The 21,287-nt window shown below is 44.7% G+C and overlaps 1 protein-coding gene across 3 annotated transcripts in view; it reads left to right on the top strand.

Annotated features, from left to right (window-relative positions):
• TSHZ2 (teashirt zinc finger homeobox 2) overlaps positions 1 to 21,287 on the top strand; it is a 444,389-nt gene that overhangs the window by 252,564 nt on the left and 170,538 nt on the right. Inside the window, exon 2 of one of the 3 annotated variants that reach the window (XM_059896538.1) lies at positions 8,831 to 11,776. In XM_059896538.1, the coding sequence (XP_059752521.1) occupies positions 8,831 to 11,776 (2,946 nt within the window). Of the gene's footprint in view, positions 1 to 8,830; positions 13,826 to 21,287 lie in introns of those variants that run through there. The other 2 variants (XM_059896536.1, XM_059896535.1) reach the window with 2 other exon arrangements.

The raw sequence follows: 21,287 nt of genomic DNA, 5'->3' as shown, positions 1-21,287 counted from the left end.
ACCAGAAATCTTATGAAATGGCCCCCTTCTCACCCTTCTCCATGAATATTTTCTCACTCTGCTTTTTAAAATTGTCACCAGGACATTTCCCAATAATAACACATGCCAGACTGAAATTCTAGGTAGTTGAATATAAAGCATTTTTTCTAGGAGACCTTCTGCTTTGACCATTAGTCATCCCTCTCATTGCAAAGCCCAAGGCCTCCAACAAAGACCTTTTTTCTGGAATGGTGGGTTGTTTTATTTCTTGAAGATTGCAGACATTATCATTATGGGTAATAACCTAATAACTTGCCATTTGATGTTTGCACATCACTTCTACGGAAGTTCCCAGCACACATACCACTGGCTCCTTGTATGAATGATTTAATATTAAGTAACAAACCCCAAACTGGATAGAGCTCTCTTCTTATGCATGACACTTACAAATCTGGTTCATATCTAATGCAAATATCATCAAAAGCGGTTGGCTTGGAACAGGATTTAGGAATAACAAAGAATGCCAAAGCCAACTGATTTCAGCCGTCTGCGGGTTCAGATTGGCAGTCAGGATGTGCAGTGTTTATAAAGAGTCTACAACAGGACTGAGAGTCAGGAGGTAGTCCTACAGCCTTGGTGTGTTACGTACTTTATCACATTTGATATTCCTAACTATCCTATGAAGGAAATACTAGTAGTATTCTTATTTTATGGATGAGAAAACTGAGCCTCTGTAAGTTTCAGCAACTCTCCTGCGATCACATTTAAACAGAAACTGGCAGATTTTTTTTTTTAATTTATTTATTTATTTTTGGCTGTGTTGGGTCTTCGTTTCTGTGCGAGGGCTTTCTCTAGTTGTGGCAAGCGGGGCCACTCTTCATCGCGGTGCGTGGGCCTCTCACTATCGCGGCCTCTCTTGTTGTGGAGCACAGGCTCCAGACGCGCAGGCTCAGTAGTTGTGGCTCACGGGCCTAGTTGCTCCGCGGCATGTGGGATCTTCCCACACCAGGGCTCGAACCTGTGTCCCCCTGCATTGGCAGGCAGATTCTCAACCACTGCGCCACCAGGGAAGCCCAAACTGGCAGATTTGAACTGAGGCCTGCCTGATCCCATGGCCCGTGGGCCATCCTATCTCTTCAGTAACTGATCAGTCTTTGAATCAGTGACTTTTATTTTTCTCTTGCTCGGCGTTTCCCAGTATAGCTGGAAGCAATTGTCTTAAGCCACAGGTATTTCATCTTTTGGTCCCTGCAGAGGAGAGGGGCTGGAACTCTCAAAGTTGTATTCTCTTCCCAAAGCTGGTACCCACATACACGTAGGAACATAGGCAGAGAGGAGTAGCTTACCAAATCTCTTGCTCCCAATTAACAGTTTCGCCATTTACAGCAGGGCGTCTCAAACTTTCTTGAGCCTATGAATCCCCCCGGGGATCTTGTTAAATGATTTCTATGCGATAGGCCTTGGATGGAGCTGAGAGTCTGCATTTCTAACAAGTTCCCAAGTGCTGCTGCTGTTGATCCAAGGACCATCCTTTGAGTAGCAAGGGTTTATGATACACTTTCTCTTCCATTTCCTCCTTTGTCCTAACAGAATCCTGTGAGGTAGGTAGGCTTAGGATGGTCACTCCTATCTGGGATTGACAGATGAGAATCAAGGTCAAAGAGATGGTATGAGAAAGCAACAGAAGAGCATGTCAGGTCTTCAAACTCTGCCTCCGCTGATTCCTTTGGTTTAGAGCTTGCAAATGGATGGATACCAGACATATTTGGTTTCTTCTACATGGTTTGGCCAAACAAAGCTTCTGGCAACCCTAGACCCCATGATTGTTCCTTGAGTAGCAGCTGTACTCTTTCAATGTGGCATGGACTTTCCAGCTATCCGCAGCTCCTCTGTGTCTATCCAGCTGGATGCCAGCACTACTTAGGAACTCAGGATTGTTTTCTTCCCATTTGTCCTACTTTGCCATTTAAGTTACCTGCATTCCTCCAGTAATGCATGACCTTATCATGACCTTTTCCTCCCTAATCCCAGTGTCCAACTTCTCTCTGTAACTCAGGTCTCTACTCTCCTGGGCCTTTGGGGAACCACTGTGATGGAAGTCCCAGGGAAAACTCTACTAAAGTATGTGGCATGTGATAGCTGCAGAATAAATATTTCTTGATTAAATGAATAAACAGATGAACCGCAAAAGGATGACCGAGTATCCACTTTCCCTGATTTAAACTAACTTAGTCCTTTTTTGCTGATGACCAAGATGTGGAGAAAGTCACAGAGCATGGTTAGGAAACAGCTTTACAGTCCAAAGAGCTGTGAGGATAGCCCAAGAAAGTGCCTACAACAAGAATATATTAAGTAAATGGACTTTTTTTTTCATGCAGACCACACCCAATATGTATCCATCGTACATATAAAACATTCCAATTCACTGAACATCTGCAGGAAATAATAAGAGGGATGTTGTTTTGATGACCTTCAGAAAGCTTTCCATCCATCTCTACAGAGCACTTCTGGGCCCAGGAGAAGCCTCATGTCATTAAACCACTCCATCTTCAACATTCCTTTAAACAAAGAATTCTATGTGTTTGGTTCTGACATTCAGATAGAGGAAGGAACCAGCCCTTCTCTCTTGAGCTGCGTGTACAAGTCATGCTTATGTTAGTGAGTTCTATGTGGTGTGGCAGGAATAAAAATCTATATGAAAATTGAATTGAAAATGTCTCTTTTTAGAAATGTGCCTGAGCTTAGATTTCTCCAGACGGCAGGGAGGCTGAGCCTTGGCTCATGGTACCTGGATTCTCTGTAAAGTCAGGTCTTTGCTCAGGAAGGGAGCCGGGGATCCCACAGCCCCGTAGCCTACTACCTCCTGGAACACAAAGCAGACAGAGCCCCTCAACACAGCCCTGCGAGGGGCCCTTGCTCTGGACCCAGTCACCACTGAAAGGTAGCTCAGCCTCCTTGAACAAGAAATCCTCTATCTCTTTCCTCAGCCTGCCAACAAGAGTGCCAATTAGTGCCAATAATAATATACATATTAACAGATTTCTAGACCACAGTCACCAAAACACTAGAGACTCATGACAGGAAGACCTTCCTCCGTGTCATCATTTATCGTACCTACTGGGTACACGGTGAGAAATTCTTGCGATCCCCTCATTTATGTCTGCCCTGTACACTGTGGAATCTTCATGTGATTTTAAACTGTCATTTAGTGGGGTAGATTGGCGAAAACGATCCTGTCACCACCAGGTATGTTTTTAAATGAGGTCTTGATTGAATTCTGGTTTCATTTTTAAAAATCAACCTTCTTGAGTTTTATATTCTTCTCGGGTTATGACTCTTCCACCTCTGCTGCCACTTTAAAAACTGTCAGTGCTTTTACTGTAAACACTCTATTGTGGATTTTCAAGGCAACTACAAACATGGAAGCCTAGCAAAAATCTGATATTTACATCATTACCAGCCATGAATTATTTTGCACAATTTCATTCAAACCATTCTGACCACAGGTTTTTGGAACAATTGAGGTGGTAGTGTTTTTAATTGTTTCCTTTTTCTTTTAACCTTTGATTTAAGAGGAAATTTCTAACGTTTGAGGATTTGTTTCAGCATTTACCCATATAATGATAGGGTAAAAGGTTTGCAGCATATATAGTATATTTTTCTGATGACATTTCTCCTTTTTAAAATCAAGCATTTGGGAATAAGACCACCCTAATATTAATATTTGTGTAATATACATCATGGAACAGCTAATGAGCTTTATCCATGACAAAATTCATCCACACTTTCAAAGTAGCGTGAATCTTTTTTGAATCAAAATCTGCTCACATTGAGTGTATTTCCTGATGCTTTGCAGTCTTGATGCTTATTTGTGGTCTTCATACTTAAAAACTTTAAATCCACAGCTCAGGGATTTCTGGCAACAAGAATATTGGTGGCTGGATTGCTCTGAAAAGATGATTTGTGGGGTTGTTCTGCTTTTATCATTGAGAAAAGTTGATCAGGATGGTTGTAATTCACATCTGATCTAGATCAGGGGTGGGGTGGGGAGATGTACCCATCACAGGTGCCGACTGCACTGTTGCCACTGGACCAATCCCCTGTCGTTGTACGATCTATTTGTCCACTCACTCAGATAACTTGTGGACATCTTTCTGCGCCAGGACACTATCTGAGTGCTGGGAGAAGCAAGGTCTCTGCCTTCAAGGGGACAGACATTTTACCTTTACATTTAGTGGGAGGACACAATCAATCCATAAACACACAAGATGATTTCAGAGTATGGTCAGCGCCATAGTGCTTTCAGTAAGTAGGTTGATGTGATCTACAGTTACACAGAGAAGGGACAACTGGTCAGGAAGAGGCCATTTGAGCGGAATTCTAAAGCATGAAAAGGAACCAACTTCCAAAGAGGAAGAGCCTTCCAAGCAGAGAAATCTGCAATTGCGAAGAACCACAGTCAAGGAAAGGATTGGCAGACACAAGAAGGAACCAGTAGGTTGTTGTACCATGGGTGTGGAGGGCAGGGCGAGAGTACTGGGCGATAAAGCAAAAAGGCAGAAGCCAAATCCTGCCAACTCTTATAGACCAGGTGAAGGGTTTGAATTTTATGATAATTTATTTCTATTTGTGCAGCAGAAACACACTGCAGGAGTTAAAACAGTGAGTCGCCAGCCAGCATCTTTAATAAAGAATATTCTAGCAGTTAGTTCTCTGGAAAACAGACTGGAGGAAGTGGAAGCAGGAAGCCCATTTAGTCACGTGAGTGAACAGCAGTGGCGACACAGAGCAGTGGCTGTGGAGTAGAAGAGAGATGGTCTCTTGACCGTAGAACTTTTAGACATGGAACTGAGTTTGCCCATGAATTACCTGTCCTGGGAGGGGAGAAGCTTCCTGTGGCCACAGTCAGGCGGTGGTAAGGGATGAAATTAGACATTTAGGTTGGACAGGGAGATGTTTGCCACCATGAAGTTTGATCTTCAACCCAAAGTCAACAGGGAGGTTCTGCAGAGGACACTCCTTTCTCCTTGTGCCTCGGTGCAATTGTGATCATTTTCTTTTGCTAAATAAGTATTCATAGGAATAAACTTGCCACTCATCCACTTTACCAAGATTTACACATGATGCAATCTTACTGAACAAATCATCAATAGAGAGAGAGACAGATACTCATTATACACACAGATCACTCATATTCTGGCTGTCTTCCCTCCCTCTCCCCTCAGCTGCCGGTGGCAAACAAAATCACTTAAGTGAACAGTTTTAAATGTATAATATTAAAATGTGTTTTTTAAAACTCCTTGGAACCCCCAGCCATTGTTAAAATACACTCACTCTGATGGATGCTTTGGCATTTTTTTTTATGAGGCTTTTCAATGCGTTACTTTATCGGGTGCATGAGATTTAGTCTGTTCTGCAGAAGAAAACAGACAAAAAGGGTCTCTCAGCGCGAGTTACTCTTCTGTAAAGGTTATAGTAAACATGTCAATGCCTAATTAAGCAGAAAATTTTATCTGTATTGTGGGGGAGGCATTTGCTGTCTTCGACTTTTCTTCTGGGGAATCCATTTAGAAGGACAAAGTAGATTGTGAAGTTGAGCTGGTCCGGAAAGCTCAGCTTCCAAATGTCAGCATTAAAAAAGAACACTTCTTTTCTCCTTGTGTGAAAATGACTATATTGGCTGGGCAGATTGTCTGTGGTGTGTGCGTGTGTGTGTGTGTGTGTGTGTGCGCGTGTGCGCCTGCATATGCAAGCATGCATGTCTGTTTCATCAACACACATACAATGTAACATGAATTATTTCCCAACTGCCTACTAAGTATCGGGCCCTGTGCTAGGCACTGAAAATAGTGAGATGAATAAAACCTGGCAACATGTTAACCAACCGTAATGAGCAAAAGCCTTCTTTTTTCCCCCTAGATTTCTTCACCTGCTTTGTGTGCAGGTGTATGTGTTCTTTGTTTCAGTGATCATATCACCCGTAGGTGTGGTGACTATATAGCTTAGCCTGGAACAGTCCTGGCTAATATGTATTATCCCAATGTATGAGTAATAAAGCCCTTTTAATTCTCAAAAGTAACCCTGTTTTTAATTGGTAAAATTTGCCTGATTCTTTGGAGTATTTTGCTTGGCTCTGTAACAAGTCATTTATTAATTTTGTTAATAGACCTTTTCCTTCATCTTAATGGTGTGGCTATTTCTACAAACATACAAACTAGTCCAGGAAAAAGAAAACACGATGAGGATGGGGTCGGGGGTGGGATGTGATCTAATTCAGTTATTCTAAGCTAGGGTTTTCTTGCAAGTAGTGACTGCTTATTAACGACTGTTTGCCTAGGTTGAGAAGCTTCTTTTTCTTCAAATCAATTTATGGAACTAGAGACCAGCAACCCCAGTTTAATGAAAAATCCGCTTGTCAACCTGCTAGGAAAGCAAAAACACAACACCAATAACAACAACCAAAAAATGCAACACAACCACAAAACCACTGGCGAGGCTGAGTATTTACATCTCATTTTGTTTTACGCTATCACGCCCTTAAAATTGTGGGCTCTCGTCCACAGTATTCCTACAGCTCTCCCCTCCGAGGTGGTTATATATTTGGTGACACTTCAAGGAAACCCCATGGCTTGACCTTTAACCTTTGGGTCTCTGCAAAGTTTTCTTATTTATTAGATTGGTACTAAAAAGAGAGTGAAACCTAGTGGTTAAGACCATGGATTCTCTCATCGCACAGGCTGGGTTCAGGCACGACCCTGCAATGCTAACTGTGTGGCCTTGGGAAAAATTTCTCAAACTCAGAGCCTCAGTTTCCGCATCTGTGAAATGAAAATAATAATAGTTTCTACTTCGTGTGGATATTAAATAAAATGAAAGAACGTATTTGCAATAGTTAGCACAGGTCCTAGGAGATAATAATTAATAAATATTCTTCATCTTCAGTGTGGTATATATACATATATGTGCAAATATAAATATATATATATATACACATACATATATAATGGAATACTACTCGGCTACAAAAAAAGAATGAAATATTGCCGTTCGCAGCAACATGGGTGGACCGAGAGATTATCATACTAAGTGAAGTAAGTCAAACAGAGAAAGACAAATATTATAGGGTATCATTTATATGTGGAATCTAAAAAGCAATACAAATGAACTTATTTACAAAACAGAAACAGACTCACAGACACAGAAAACAAATTTATGGTTACCAAAGGGGAGGCAGGGGAGGGATAAATTAGGGGTATGGGATTAACAGATACACACCACTGTATATAAAATAGGTAACCAATAAGGATTTACTGTATAGCACAGGGAACTATATTCAATATCTTATAATAGCCTATAATGGAAAAGAATCTGAAAAGATGTACATATAAATATGTGTATAACTGAATCACTTTGCTATACACCAGAAACTAATACATTATTGTAAATCAGCTACAGTTCAAGTTTTAAAATACCCTACTTTTGGAAAATAAATAAGTAAATAAAAATCTGAAAAAAAAAATATTCTTCATTTTCAGTCTTTGGAGCCCTTGGAGTTCCTGACTGCAGGTGACTTACTCCTAATAATCCCCCTTCTCTCCTCTCTGCCTGCCTCTCGGGAGAGACCTCCAATGCTTGATCACCCCTTTTTCAAGTATTATACCTGGTGAATGGAAGTAACAGCATTGCCCTAGGGTTTCTCCCAAGTACCCACCCGCACTGAGAGGGGAGATAGGACCTCATAAGGAAAATACTGCATTGAGATCATGCAGCCCTTACACATCTAAGACTGAATCTCCCTTGCTTTGGTACTTCTTTGGTTGCATTTTATCCACGTGGCCCTGAAAAGGCCAGGTGAAGAAAATGAAGACATGAGCATAAATGGTCACATTCCTCATCTCCATTGATGGGTATCTGCCCATTAATTCCCTTTGCACCCGCTCTCTCATGCCTTCATTTTCCCTATGCAATTACTGGTCCTAAATCCTTTCAGAGAAGGGAAAGCATGCATCCCCAATAGCATTTTGCATCTACAAATCAAATGTATAATTGGCATCTCATGACGGGTACCCACAAATCACAGTGCATTAGAAATTACAGGCACAAGATCGAGAGGGCATTTTCAGCCTTGTCTGAAAAGGTCGTCATAAACCTGTTGGAGAATAATCGGATACTTCCCAAATCTCCCATTCTAACACCATTTGCTATTATTTTAAAATCATTATATTTGCTGAGCTTACATAATTTTTCAGCTATCAATGGAAGATTTTATTTGATACTCCAGAATCTCTCTTCCTGCTGTGCGACTCTCTACAAATAAAAATGTTATAACAAAAAGGACCCTCGCTATCAAAAATGTAATGGCTATGCATCCAAATTACATCTGGGCACTCAAAAATGAGTGTATGCCAACAGGGCCAAGTGTCTTGGTAAACCTTACCATGAGGATGCCAAGGGTCAAGTCTTGGTTTTCTTATGAGCCAACGTCCTTCTTGTAGAGCTATGTCTGTAATAGGATCTGAATTTCAGTCCAGCTTTCCTGAAAGCCATACACGTGAATTTAGTGACTGTCCCATTATAGGAGTATTAGAGTGATCTTCCTTAAACATGAAAATTATTAACTTGGAATTCTAGGCACTTATAAAGAATTATGACTCCTGCCAATTTTTTTAAAAAGGCATTAGATGGCACAAAAGACATCATTTGGCTTTTTCCTGTATCCGTTGCTTGCAGTTCATAAAAGTGTCGATTAAATTGTTAAGTTCCATATGGGAAGCACTTTGTCTAAGTGGGGAAATGGGGATGGAATATGTCACCTGCTACTGTTATCTCATCTCTTCTCCTTCGCTTGCAGGCTACGCCCAGGAAGAACAGCTGAAGGAAGGGGAGGAAATAAAAGAAGAGGAGGAAGAGGAAGACAGTGGTTCGGTAGCTCACCTTCAGGGCAGCAATGACCCAGGGACAGACGAGGAGCTAGAAACGGGCCCCGAGCAGAAAGGCTGCTTCAGCTACCAGAACTCTCCAGGAAGTCACCTGTCCAATCAGGACGCCGAGAATGAGTCCTTGCTGAGTGATGCCAGTGATCAGATGTCAGACGTCAAGAGCGTGTGCGGCCGAGATGCCTTGGACAGGAAAGCAAGCGTGCACTCCAAGCTTCCAAATGAAGCCCACAGTTGCATGGATAAAATGACCGCCGTCTACGCCAACATCTTGTCTGATTCCTACTGGTCGGGCCTGGGTCTTGGCTTCAAACTGTCCAACAGCGAGAGGCGGAATTGTGACCCCCGTAATGGCAGCAACAAGACTGATTTCGATTGGCACCAAGACGCTCTGTCCAAAAGCCTACAGCAGAACTTGCCTTCCAGATCCGTGTCGAAGCCCAGCCTGTTCAGCTCGGTCCAGCTGTACCGGCAGAGCAGTAAGATGTGCGGGACCGTTTTCACCGGGGCCAGCAGGTTCCGGTGTCGGCAGTGCAGCGCCGCCTATGACACCCTGGTCGAGTTGACTGTGCACATGAACGAAACGGGCCACTATCAAGATGACAACCGCAAAAAGGACAAGCTCAGACCCACGAGCTATTCAAAGCCCCGGAAAAGGGCTTTCCAGGATATGGACAAAGAGGATGCTCAAAAGGTCCTGAAATGTATGTTTTGTGGCGACTCCTTCGATTCCCTCCAAGATTTGAGTGTCCACATGATCAAAACGAAACATTACCAAAAAGTGCCTTTGAAGGAACCAGTACCAACCATTTCGTCGAAAATGGTCACTCCGGCGAAGAAACGCATCTTTGACATCAATCGGCCATGTTCCCCCGATTCGACCACAGGATCGTTTGCAGATTCGTTTCCTTCTCAGAAGAACGCCAACATACAGCTGTCCTCCAACAATCGCTACGGCTACCAAAATGGCGCCAGCTACACCTGGCAGTTTGAGGCCTGCAAGTCCCAGATCTTGAAGTGCATGGAGTGTGGGAGCTCCCACGATACTTTGCAGCAGCTCACCACCCACATGATGGTCACCGGTCACTTTCTCAAGGTCACCAGCTCTGCCTCCAAGAAAGGGAAGCAGCTGGTGCTAGACCCACTCGCCGTGGAGAAGATGCAGTCGTTGTCGGACGCCCCAAACAGTGATTCTCTGGCTCCCAAGCCATCGAGTAACTCAGCTGCTGACTGCATAGCTTCTACGACTGAGTTAAAGAGAGACAGTAAAAAAGAAAAAGCAGAGCAGATCAACAAGGATGAGAAAGTCATGAAAAGCGAGGACTATGAAGACCCTCTACAAAAACCTTTAGACCCTACGATAAAATACCAGTACCTAAGGGAGGAGGATTTGGAAGACGGCTCAAAGGGCGGAGGGGACATTTTGAAGTCACTGGAAAATACTGTTACCACCGCCATCAACAAAGCCCAGAATGGGGCTCCCAGCTGGAGCGCGTACCCCAGCATCCACGCCGCCTACCAGCTGTCAGAGGGCACCAAGCCTGCTTTGCCGATGGGCTCCCAGGTACTGCAGATTCGACCCAACCTCACCAACAAGTTAAGGCCAATTGCACCCAAGTGGAAAGTAATGCCGCTGGTTTCTGTGCCCACAAGCCTGGCCCCATACACGCAAGTTAAGAAGGAGCCGGAAGACAAAGACGAAGTGGTGAAGGAGTGTGGGAAAGAAAGTCCCCATGAAGAGGCGTCCTCTTTCAGCCACAGTGAGGGGGATTCTTTCTCCAAGTGTGAACCCCCTTCAGAATCCAAAAAGGCTGAGCCTTGTCCCCTGAAGGAGGAGGACAAGCGGATGAAAGAAGGTGGTGAGAAAGAGAAACCCCAGCCCTTGGAGCCAGCATCTTCCCTCAGCAACGGCTGTGCCCTCGCCAACCATGCTTCGGCCCTGCCGTGCATCAACCCGCTCAGCGCCCTGCAGTCTGTCCTGAACAATCACCTGGGCAAAGCTACGGAACCCTTGCGCTCTCCTTCCTGCGCCAGCCCAAGCTCAAGCACAATGTCGATGTTTCATAAGTCGCATCTCAGTGTCACGGACAAGCCGGTGTTGAGTCCTGTCTCCGCAAGGCCGGCCAGCATGTCCAGACGCTACCTGTTTGAGAACAGCGACCAGCCCATCGACCTGACCAAGTCCAAAAGCAAGAAGGCTGAGTCCTCGCAAGCACAATCCTGTACGTCCCCACCCCAGAAGCACGCTCTGTCCGATATCGCCGACATGGTCAAAGTCCTCCCCAAAGCCACCACCCCAAAGCCTGCTGCTTCCTCCAGGGTCCCTCCCGTGAAGCTGGAGATGGAGGTCAGGCGCTTCGAGGACGTGTCCAGCGAAGTCTCAACCTTGCATAAAAGGAAAGGCCGGCAGTCCAATTGGAACCCTCAGCATCTTCTAATCCTGCAGGCTCAGTTTGCCTCCAGCCTCTTCCAGACGTCGGAGGGCAAATACCTGCTGTCCGATCTGGGCCCACAGGAGCGAATGCAGATCTCGAAGTTTACGGGCCTCTCGATGACCACCATCAGCCACTGGCTGGCCAACGTCAAGTACCAGCTGAGGAAAACGGGCGGGACCAAGTTTCTGAAAAACATGGACAAAGGACACCCGATCTTTTACTGCAGTGACTGTGCCTCCCAGTTCAGAACCCCTTCTACCTACATCGGTCACTTAGAATCTCACCTAGGTTTCCAAATGAAGGACATGACCCGCATGGCCATGGAACAGCAAAGCAAAGCGGAGCAGGAGATCTCCCGGATATCGTCGGCTCAGAGGTCACCGGAAACCATAGCTGGCGAAGAGGACACAGACTCTAAGTTCAAGTGTAAGTTGTGCTGTCGGACATTTGTGAGCAAACACGCAGTAAAACTCCACCTAAGCAAAACGCACAGCAAGTCACCCGAACACCATTCACAGTTTGTAACAGACGTGGATGAAGAATAGCTCTGCAGGTATGGGTTTGCTCCCACGTGGTTGTGACAGTAACTTTGTGAGGAGCTTCTAGAAGGGAGATGGGTCTATTTAGAGGCAGCTGACATCTCCCTATACCAAGAGCACAGTAGCCTGCTGGAATAGCACGAATTTTTATGAAAGACCAGAACAGGATAATTAAGTCCTAGCCGTTCTCTCAGTTTCTCCGGTTCAGCGTTGGGAAATAGAATAAAATGGATTTAGAGAGATGGAGCTCACAGGTGACTGCCTCTTGATACCCAAGGCCCTCTTAGTTACCCAAGGCCCAACTTTCAAGGTCCAGCCAAGGCTACACCTCATTTTAATTGATAAGTACTGACTTGTCTTACTGTCCCATTTCACCGCCTCACCTTCCGAGAGTAATGCGAATGACTTACGAGGTGATGCAAATTCTTTTTAAAAAGTGAGCAAGCGAATAAAGATTGTAGGGTTCCTGGGGGTAGCCACTATACAGAGATTTCTTAATCAACTCATGAATAGTTTAAAGCTGGCTTTATTATTATTACTAGTAATTAATGCTTTTTGCAGCTTACTTGCAGCAATTGCTACCTTCCACTCCCTCCCCTTCATCTCCTATCCATTAGGTCTCCTGTGAAAGGGCATATGCCCGGTAGTCGGATGGGAGGAAAATACTCCTCTCTGCAGAACACTGAGATGAAAAGAGAGGAAGCTTATTTTCCTCCCTCGTCTTTTGGTTGTCCTGGAGATAAAGCTAATATCAGAGTCCACCTTTAGCAAAGGTAGATGCAACGCATGGCTTTGAGATTCTATTTTATATAAAGAAGCAAATGACGCTCTGCACACTCATTGCCAAGGCACATGGGGTCCCACAGCTTGAGATAATTTGCATCATGCATCATCAAAGTTCCATGCCTGGCAGAGTCACCAGTGCCCAGACTACCTATGTCACCTTCAGGAAAGAGGACAGACGCCAAGGTCAAGTACCTTGGCAGACTAGTCCCACCAGCCATTTTCAAACGTTGAGCATAAGCGAGGCTGAACTTCTTTTCACCGCCCTTTATGTATTTTCTCTACCTCCTTTTCTCTCCCCTCCAGCATGATACCCCCACGTGCTAGGGACCATCAGATGTTCAGGTTGGGGTGTTAGGCCACACCCCATAATGGGACCCAACCTGACTTAAACCTTTGGCACTTGCCAGCCCAGTTTATGTCATGCTAGGTTATAGATTAGCTCTTTTGGTTAAGATATGAGATACGAACAGTTCATACTAGCATACACTTGACCCTTAAACAACTTGGGGGTTAGGGGTGCCAACCCTCTGCGCAGTGGAAAATCCGTGTGTAACTTATAGTAGGCCCTCCCTACGGTGTAGCCTGCCTATCCCTGCTTCCTCTGTATCCGAGGTTCCACACACACAGATGCAACCAACCCTGGGCTATGTAGTATTTACGCTTGAAAAAAATCCATGTATAAGTGGACTCAGGCAGCTCAAACCCATGTTGCTCAAGGGTCAACTGTATAAGCCCTCACCACCTCCTCCTGTCAGAGCACTTGTTGTTAAATAGGAGACTTTCGGTTCAAGCCGCCAAGCCATGAGCCCTAGCAGAGTTCCAAGTGGGGACGGGTATGTATATGATGTGGCTTTGGGCTCACTTCACATCACATAGGGAGGTTTACTGAATGCAAGGATGGTCAGAATGAAATGAAGGGTTAAAAACTGGGACTGTTGCCTCAGTGAGAAGATCTAAGAGCTTCTGACAAAGGGGGAACCCATCCTATCACTCTAATGGCTAATGGCTATCTGGGCCCAAATGAAGACTTTTGTTTTGTTTGCATGTTTTTATCATGATAATTAAAGTGTATTACTGGCAGAGTCCTCTCTTGCTTTCCAAGCATGATTTGTTCAGCTCATACGATTGAAAGAAAAGCTGAAATGCATCTATTGAATCTAAATGTGAGCTTGGGTCTCCATGACACCTATTTATTTGCTATATAACATTTTAAATTTTATGTAACTTACTATTGTGCTTTCCTGGTCCTTCAAAAAAGAAAAAAGAAGATGGATATACACAGAACACACAGAGATAAATGCTTCCCATCCCGTAGTGGTAGGTCCAAACCATGGTGAAAAGGACAGATAGGTAGTGTTTATTTGTGCTACAATGAAGACCACTTTTCCACATTTTAGGTTTGTAATCATTTAAAAAAAATTAATATCACAGCCAAAACATTGCAGTATGTAAATGGAGAATGGGGAGGGAAAGAAAGCCTCAGTCAAAATCCGAAATGCACAAACCTGTTCTAGAGAAGCGAAGAAAAACCAATAATTTGGAAAAACCGACACAAAGGTACTTACAGGTCTATTAAATACATAGATAAGATAGCTCTTTTCTCATCCCTCTGCATTTGTACAGAATAAACATTTCTGATTTGGACCTTCAAAGCACCATATTACAAAGTTATCATTGTATGAAAACGAAGCTCCATCAATACTGTGATCCTGAGAGAGGACAGCAGAAAAACAGGTTTGAGTGTTTGGAGCGCATTCAAAGTATATGTGTTGTGTGCATACAAAAAATGATGCAGGTGCTTGGTGTTTGTGTTGATACTAAAGATCTCCTGGTCTGCCTGAATTGCTCCCACATCTGCACAAAGGTGGCTTTCTGATGCCCTTCACCTAGAAAAGAATTCCTCTACCCTACAGGTCCACTTTTAGAACAATAGGTGTGCAAAACCTTGCCCACTGCTTAGAATTATGCATATATGTTTTCAAATGATCACAAAATGAGATCACTATTATCTGGAACTCTAATTTTAGTCGGTATGCATGACAGCACAAATTGTACAAAATGACATGTCGTCTTAGTAAGGATGGTCAAGATTTTATGGAAAATTTGGGAGCTTTACCATACCTGTGTTCTGTGCAAGATGAGAATTTTGACCTGAATTTTCTTTCTTTTCTTAGATATGTCTTAAATTCTACAAAATTCTCTGCCAAATATTAAATGCAACTTTTCATTAAACATTAATTAGAAAATGTTAAATGTGCATCCCTAATTTAGGATATAAGTAATCTAAAACAATTTCAATAGATATTTGTATATACCTTTAAAAACCACATGCACTTGAATAACAGGAATTAAACAAAGAACAAGTCAATGAGTCTAGAATGCATAAGGACCTGAAATTATAGTCATTACCGTGTAATGTAGTGTACAAGAGTGTACAAGAGTGTGCAAGTTTAGCAGCACAACTAGCCTTGAAATTGATGGAGGGGATGAATCTAAAACCCATGTTCAGGGTGAACAGCACGTAGGTTCCCAGATAAAATACAGGATGTCCGGGTAAATTAGAATTTCAGGTAAATGACAAGTAAGTTTTTAGAATAAGCATGTCCCAAATATTGCATGGGCCATATTTATACTAAAAAAAAGTGTTCGTTGTTTGTCTGAGATTCAAATTTAACTGGGCATTCTGTATTTGTATTCGCTAAATCTGGCAACCCTAACAGCTTGGGTTATATGGCAGCCTGGGAAGAAAAAAGTGAGCTGGACTAACTAATGTCGATTAGAGGCATCACCCTTGCTTTCATCCAGCAAATAATATTCTTTCTTTCCTTCCTTTCTTTTTTTTCCCCTCCCTCCTTCCCTTCCTCCCTCCCTCCTTCCCTTCCTCCCTCCCTCCTTCCCTTCCTCCCTCCCTCCTTCCCTCCTTCCTTCCTGTCTTCTCTCCTCTCTTTCATCTTTCAACAAATATTGGCTGGGATTTTACTGTGCACCGGACTCTATTAGCAAAGGCTATGTGATGGAGAACCAACAGTCGTGCTGATTATACTAGCCAAATGTGCCAGGGCTGCAGCAAGCACATCACAGACGTTATTTCACTTGATACTCACAAACAGCCCTATGAGGTAGGGTTGATTCAGCCATGTTACAGGGGAGGAAATGGAAGCAGAGAGATTCTGCATGAATTTCTCAGATTCCCACCGTCTCTGAGCCTCACTCATTCATTATCACCCGTCTAGAAAGCCATCCCTCCATGCCAAGCACTGTGCTAATCCCAGGGAATAAGCCAGTGACCAGGACAAGAGTCTGCCTTGGAGGCTCGTGGGAGACACAGAGACGGGCAGCTCTGGGGTAAACGCCGAAAGGAGCACACAGGAGGGCATCTGGCCAATCCTGGGGGAAGCCGAGGAGGGGAACGGTGGTACCAGGGGCAGTGTGATGTCAGGGCTGCCGAGTTCTGCAGGCCTGGGTTCAAACCCTAACTCACCCGCTGTCTCTTAGATATGCCCACTTCTGTGTCTATAAAACGTGGACGTAATTCTCCCCTCACAGAAAAGTCGTGAGAATCAAGTAAATGTACGAAATTCTTTTCCATGAAAGCTGTCTCATAGGAGGTTCACAAGAAGAGTTAGTTCTAGGCAGTGCCTACAGGCCCATACCATGTTCTTCAGCTTCGCCTAAAGTGTATAGAGCTTACAGAGTGTTCCCAGGTTGAGCTATTTAATACTAGGCAGGTGCCCCAAGGAAACCTTGACATACTATTTAATTATAATGATAGCAATGACAGCAAAACTACCACCTCTTGGCCTCTTTCTATGAGTCGGGCACGGGTATTCAGATCATCCTGATTTTGCAAAAAGCTCAAAGGCTTCCGTGATTTGTCTAAGAGCACACAGTGAGCGTAGAGGTGGGATTCGAACCCAGGACTGCCCAACGCTCATCAAGTTTCTTCTGCCTCTTGGCTTCTCCTCCGTCTCGCCTGATGGTTTCCAGGGGCTACGCACGGCCAGGAATACATCCAACGGCTCAGAAAAGAAGTCTATAAAATGTGGTGTAAGGGTGGAGGGATGATAAGGGCTCTCCTTGGCCTCTGGGAGGCTCCAGCTGCAAATCAAATACCACAACTCGGGGGCCTGGGACTGACCTGGGGGAAGAAGCAACACATCCTCACTCTCTTCATTGTAATTTCCTTGTTCAGTCAGGTGACCATACAATTACCATAGAGCGTCTCACCAAGAAATGACCCAAATTCCAGGGAAAGTAGATGCGTGAGAATTTTTTAATCCTCATCCGGACTCTCATTTTGGGGAAGCAAAATGAGAATTTGGAAACAGGGCATGTGACCATGAGACCGCGGCATTTCTAACGCAGCAAGAAACAAATGCGTCACCTCTTTTCACGTTTTCATTTCACCCGAGCGATCTGGCTTAACCCCTCTTTTGCATCAATGCATCTCCGTCTCCGTTGCACTTTCCCCCTCATTTGGACTTCTGAATGCTCAAATCCTGACGGGTATAATTTGGTGCTTTAATATAGAGTAACATTATTTTTCATTTACTCCAATCTGCCATCAGTATCATCTTTTCATTTAACCAGATGCAATTCTTTTTTCTTTCGCTAAATTGAAAATCCATGAGCGACAGGGAGTGCAATGTTTTAATTAGCTCATATTTTTTATATGGATTTATGTCTTTAAAATACATTTGTGTAATTCTTCAGCGAAATTAAAAACGTCTTTCTGCAAAAGTGAGGAGAGGAAAATAGAGAACTAAATTGTGTCGTTAGCTGAGGTAGATACAGATGGAGAGCGGGATCTAGTTGAGAGACACACACCGATCACAGGGCCTGTGCCTGGGCGGAATTTGAACTTGCCCTTCATTGAAAGAAGTCTTTCTCTGTAAAGATTTTTCGAAAATGGCTTGAGGTCGGGTTTTTTTTAAGGCCCCTAGTAAGTAAACAAGCAGTTACCTTCACCGAACTAATTTGAAACTGAACCTGCCGCCAAACAAAACAGAAAAAAAAAAAAAAAAAAAACAGAAGTCATCATGATAAACAGTTTTCTCCTGCATTTCTCTCTTTGTCTTTTTTTTAAACGATCAAGTTTAAAGCGTTCCACGGTGTTTTTTTTTCTACTTTATAGGAGACAAGTGACATTCCATGGTAAATGAGAGAAAAAGCCATGCAGAACTGAAATCTTTCTAATGCATTGACACCAACTTGCCCTCTATTGTTGGAAATGAGCAGGCGCTCATGATTGTTCATCAAACGGCTCCTAATGCAGTTAAAGCATTCAGCTATAATTTCTCCTTGCATTTATAATTACTGTCATAGACTGCACACCTCGGTGAGCAGATTAAAGCTATAAACTATTTAGCCGCGGCTCTAAGACGAGGAACTTGATTTGTCTGGCAGGAGTTATTTGTTAGGGAGCTTGACACTTCACATAAAAATGACTCAACTTGATGAAGAACAATGCAGTTTTAGCAATGCAGGGATTTTAAATCAGTCACGACGCCACGCCCTGCAAGAATCGCAGGGCAGTTTGTTAAATGATATGTAGGCCACAGAGATAACGGAATGCATAAAGGGAACCAAAATAGAAGAGGATTTGGTGTGCTGTGCTCTCTTTCCTGGCTCTTCCTCTGAAAGAACAGGAGTTTGTTGAAAATCACTGCATGTCATGTTCTCCTATTAAATCCAGTGTCAATATTACGCCAGGCTCACCTGGCAGGCAAAAAGGATGCCAGGAGCCCAAGGCACATGTCACATTTAGGGGTTTTAGAGAACTTTGTGTTGCCGTTGAGCACATTCACTTCCCAAAACCCATGAGTCCAGGGTGCTGTGGAAAGTGGCGGTGGTTGTTTTTCCTGGAATAGTCTTTATTTCTTTGTTTATTTCTTTGTTTTTTTACTGGCAGGAAGCATATGATATATTTAGGCACAGAGGGCCCTTCTATTGGGCTAATCCTCCAGCGGTGCTGTGAAAACTTGAAAAAATAATCTACGTGCAGGTTGATGAGAGAGGCTGGCACAGACAGGGTGGCGGTCAGTGCAGCTCCCTTTCTCCCTTCTCAGCTTGTGTCCAGGGTTAGGTAAAACAGTGCACACATTACGGGCAGTGCTCAGCACTGGGCCTGGCCCACAGAGCAAGGGCTTGACGAATATCACTGTCCTCTCTCTATGCCCCACCTTGATCGCCTACCTCAAAAAAATCCTCTTGGGTTTGCTTAAGGCTTAAATCAAGATGGGGATGGATTGTGTCATTTGATTTAAAGAAATAAGGAGAGACTGCTAGGACCGATGGAACTAAAACAGCTTTGAGGGGGAAACGGTAGTATTGGGTGGTGTTTGGGTGGCCCTGGGAAAGGATGCAATGTACCGTTAACCTGCATGTCTTCCCCTCTGACGCCCCCTTTCTCTCCCTGCCATCATCTACCTTGAACATTTTCATTTGCTACAGTCCAGCATCCCTGGTGGCTGTGTCATGCTTAGGAAGATCTGCCTTGGTCTTCCATGAGTTTTGATGCAAATGATGATGCTGATGATGATGACGATGTTGATTGATGGGGTCAGAGAAAGCTAAAATCAGTGCCTGGCACGGTGTCTGCTATCACTATTGTCCTTGTTGTCACTGATCGATGTTGACAGAGGATTAACATTTATTGAGCATTTACAGCACCCCAGCTATTGTGCTAGGCCCTTTATGTATATTATCTCAGTTAATTTTAACCCTAAACTCTATAAAGAAAGAACTGTGGTCACGCCTAGGCTGCAAGGGAAGAAACCAGCCCTTGGAGAGGGGACGTGGTCAGGCTCACACAGCTAATGAGCGGCAGAGCTGGAAGTCACATGTGGACAAATGACTACCTACCTCAAGCTGGAATTCTGGACAGAAGTTCTCCCATCACCCTTCTGGTATCCCCTGGCTTAAATTCTATCGGGTGCTACACCAGAGTGTGAGATGTGAAGCCCGTCCACAAGTTACTTGCACGGGAGAGAAGATGAATGGGCAAAAAAAAAAAAAGTTTAAGTATCTCGAAAGCTCAAATCTTTGACACAGACAACTTCCTACCACTCAGGCCCTCCAGAAAGTTGGCACTTTCAACGTGCACGGTTTTATCTGGTATTTTTTCATCTATGGAGGAAAAAATGATGTTTCAGGTTATGTTATTTTCAATGCTACATTACTCGATTTCACAGTCAAATAATTCTATTTTTGTTCACAAGAGGATTTTGTCAAGTTTAGTTGTTTATTTCTCCCTCCTTCCCCCCACTTGCTGTAGCCTCCACTTCCCCTTTTGCTGCCTTCCTGTGGATTCTCTGGTGTGCGATAACCGTGGAGATGGGTCCTTATTGGGTAGTGTTTGCTCTGGCTTAGAAGTCAAAGACCAATCGGGACCTCATCATCCTAGAAATGCAGGAAGATGAAAAGTGAGGGGACTTTGGACGTGGAGGGAAGGCCTGTCACTAAGTCTTAGGAGACAGAGGCTTCCTGATGTCTAAAAATCCCGTGAAGGAAGCACATGGCAGAGGAACTTGGGCCCTGGAACTGCTGAGGCCGGGTCTTGGGGCCGGGTCTCCACTTCTTAGCCAAGAGACCTGGGGCAGGTCACCTCACCTCTCTGACCCTCAGCCGCCTCTTCTACCAAGTGGCCGCATGTAGGCTGGCCTCACATCCTGTTACAACATCTTTTAAAACCTACTAAGTGTCCCCGTAGTACAGTATGAGGCACATAGAATTAAAGAGAGCATCTCCCATCAGTGTTAAAATACAGCACTCCTAGAATCGAGGCTGGGCAAATGTGTCTACCAAATGGAATCATAACCATGGCAATTAGAATGTGCTGGAGCCAAGTCCCATGTCCTGTGTCGGGACCCTCCACTGGGGAAAGGCAAATATGGAAACGGTCACGGAAGAGGAAACGCCTGCTACATGCTGGGGGCTGCGGCTGGTGCGGGCACGAGGCGGCGGGCTGAGCAGCACGGAGACCGGAGCTGCCGGTCGCAGAAGACAGACGGCGCGGCCAAGGCTGACGGGGAGCTCAGCGCGGCCACCAGGAAGGCACCGGGCCGGTGGAGCCCCGGGGGTGGAAGGAGGTCCGGCCACGAGCAGAGCTCTAGACTGAGTCCGGGGCGACGAGGAGGAGCCCGCCAGGTGGAGAAGAAGGGGGAGGGTCCCGTGCAAAGAAGGAACGGCCAGAGGGAAGCCTTGCCAGTCGGAGAGAGTGTGTGTTCATCCCAGAAAGTGCACGGCGTTGTGCTTGGAGGCGGGTTTGGGGGTAAGATGGAGAGAGCAAGAGGAGCAGGCGGGGGGGGGGGGGGGGGGGGGGGGGAGGGTGCTGGAGGAGAGGCAGACCACGGCTTCTGCGTGGGTGTGCAAACTTTGTCTAGTGAGCCTCAGAGAGACACACGCTCGAGAAGGGCCTGCTTTATTGAAATGCTTCAACATCGTTTCCATGACGCTGTCTCTGTAGGGCTGGCAAGGGGTGGGGCTCTGGACTTTCACCTGAGCCGCCTGTTTACCGTGGACACGAAGCCGGGGCCGCCTCTAAGCTCCCGGGGGGCGGGGCTGCTTCTCATTAGCTCATTATACACAGACTCTATAAATGTTGGGGAAAA

The sequence above is a fragment of the Balaenoptera ricei genome, chromosome 15 (assembly GCF_028023285.1).
Source record: "Balaenoptera ricei isolate mBalRic1 chromosome 15, mBalRic1.hap2, whole genome shotgun sequence".
Taxonomy (NCBI): domain Eukaryota; kingdom Metazoa; phylum Chordata; class Mammalia; order Artiodactyla; family Balaenopteridae; genus Balaenoptera; species Balaenoptera ricei.
Note: the sequence above shows the minus strand (reverse complement) of the source record. Positions and strands in the feature narration are given on the sequence as shown.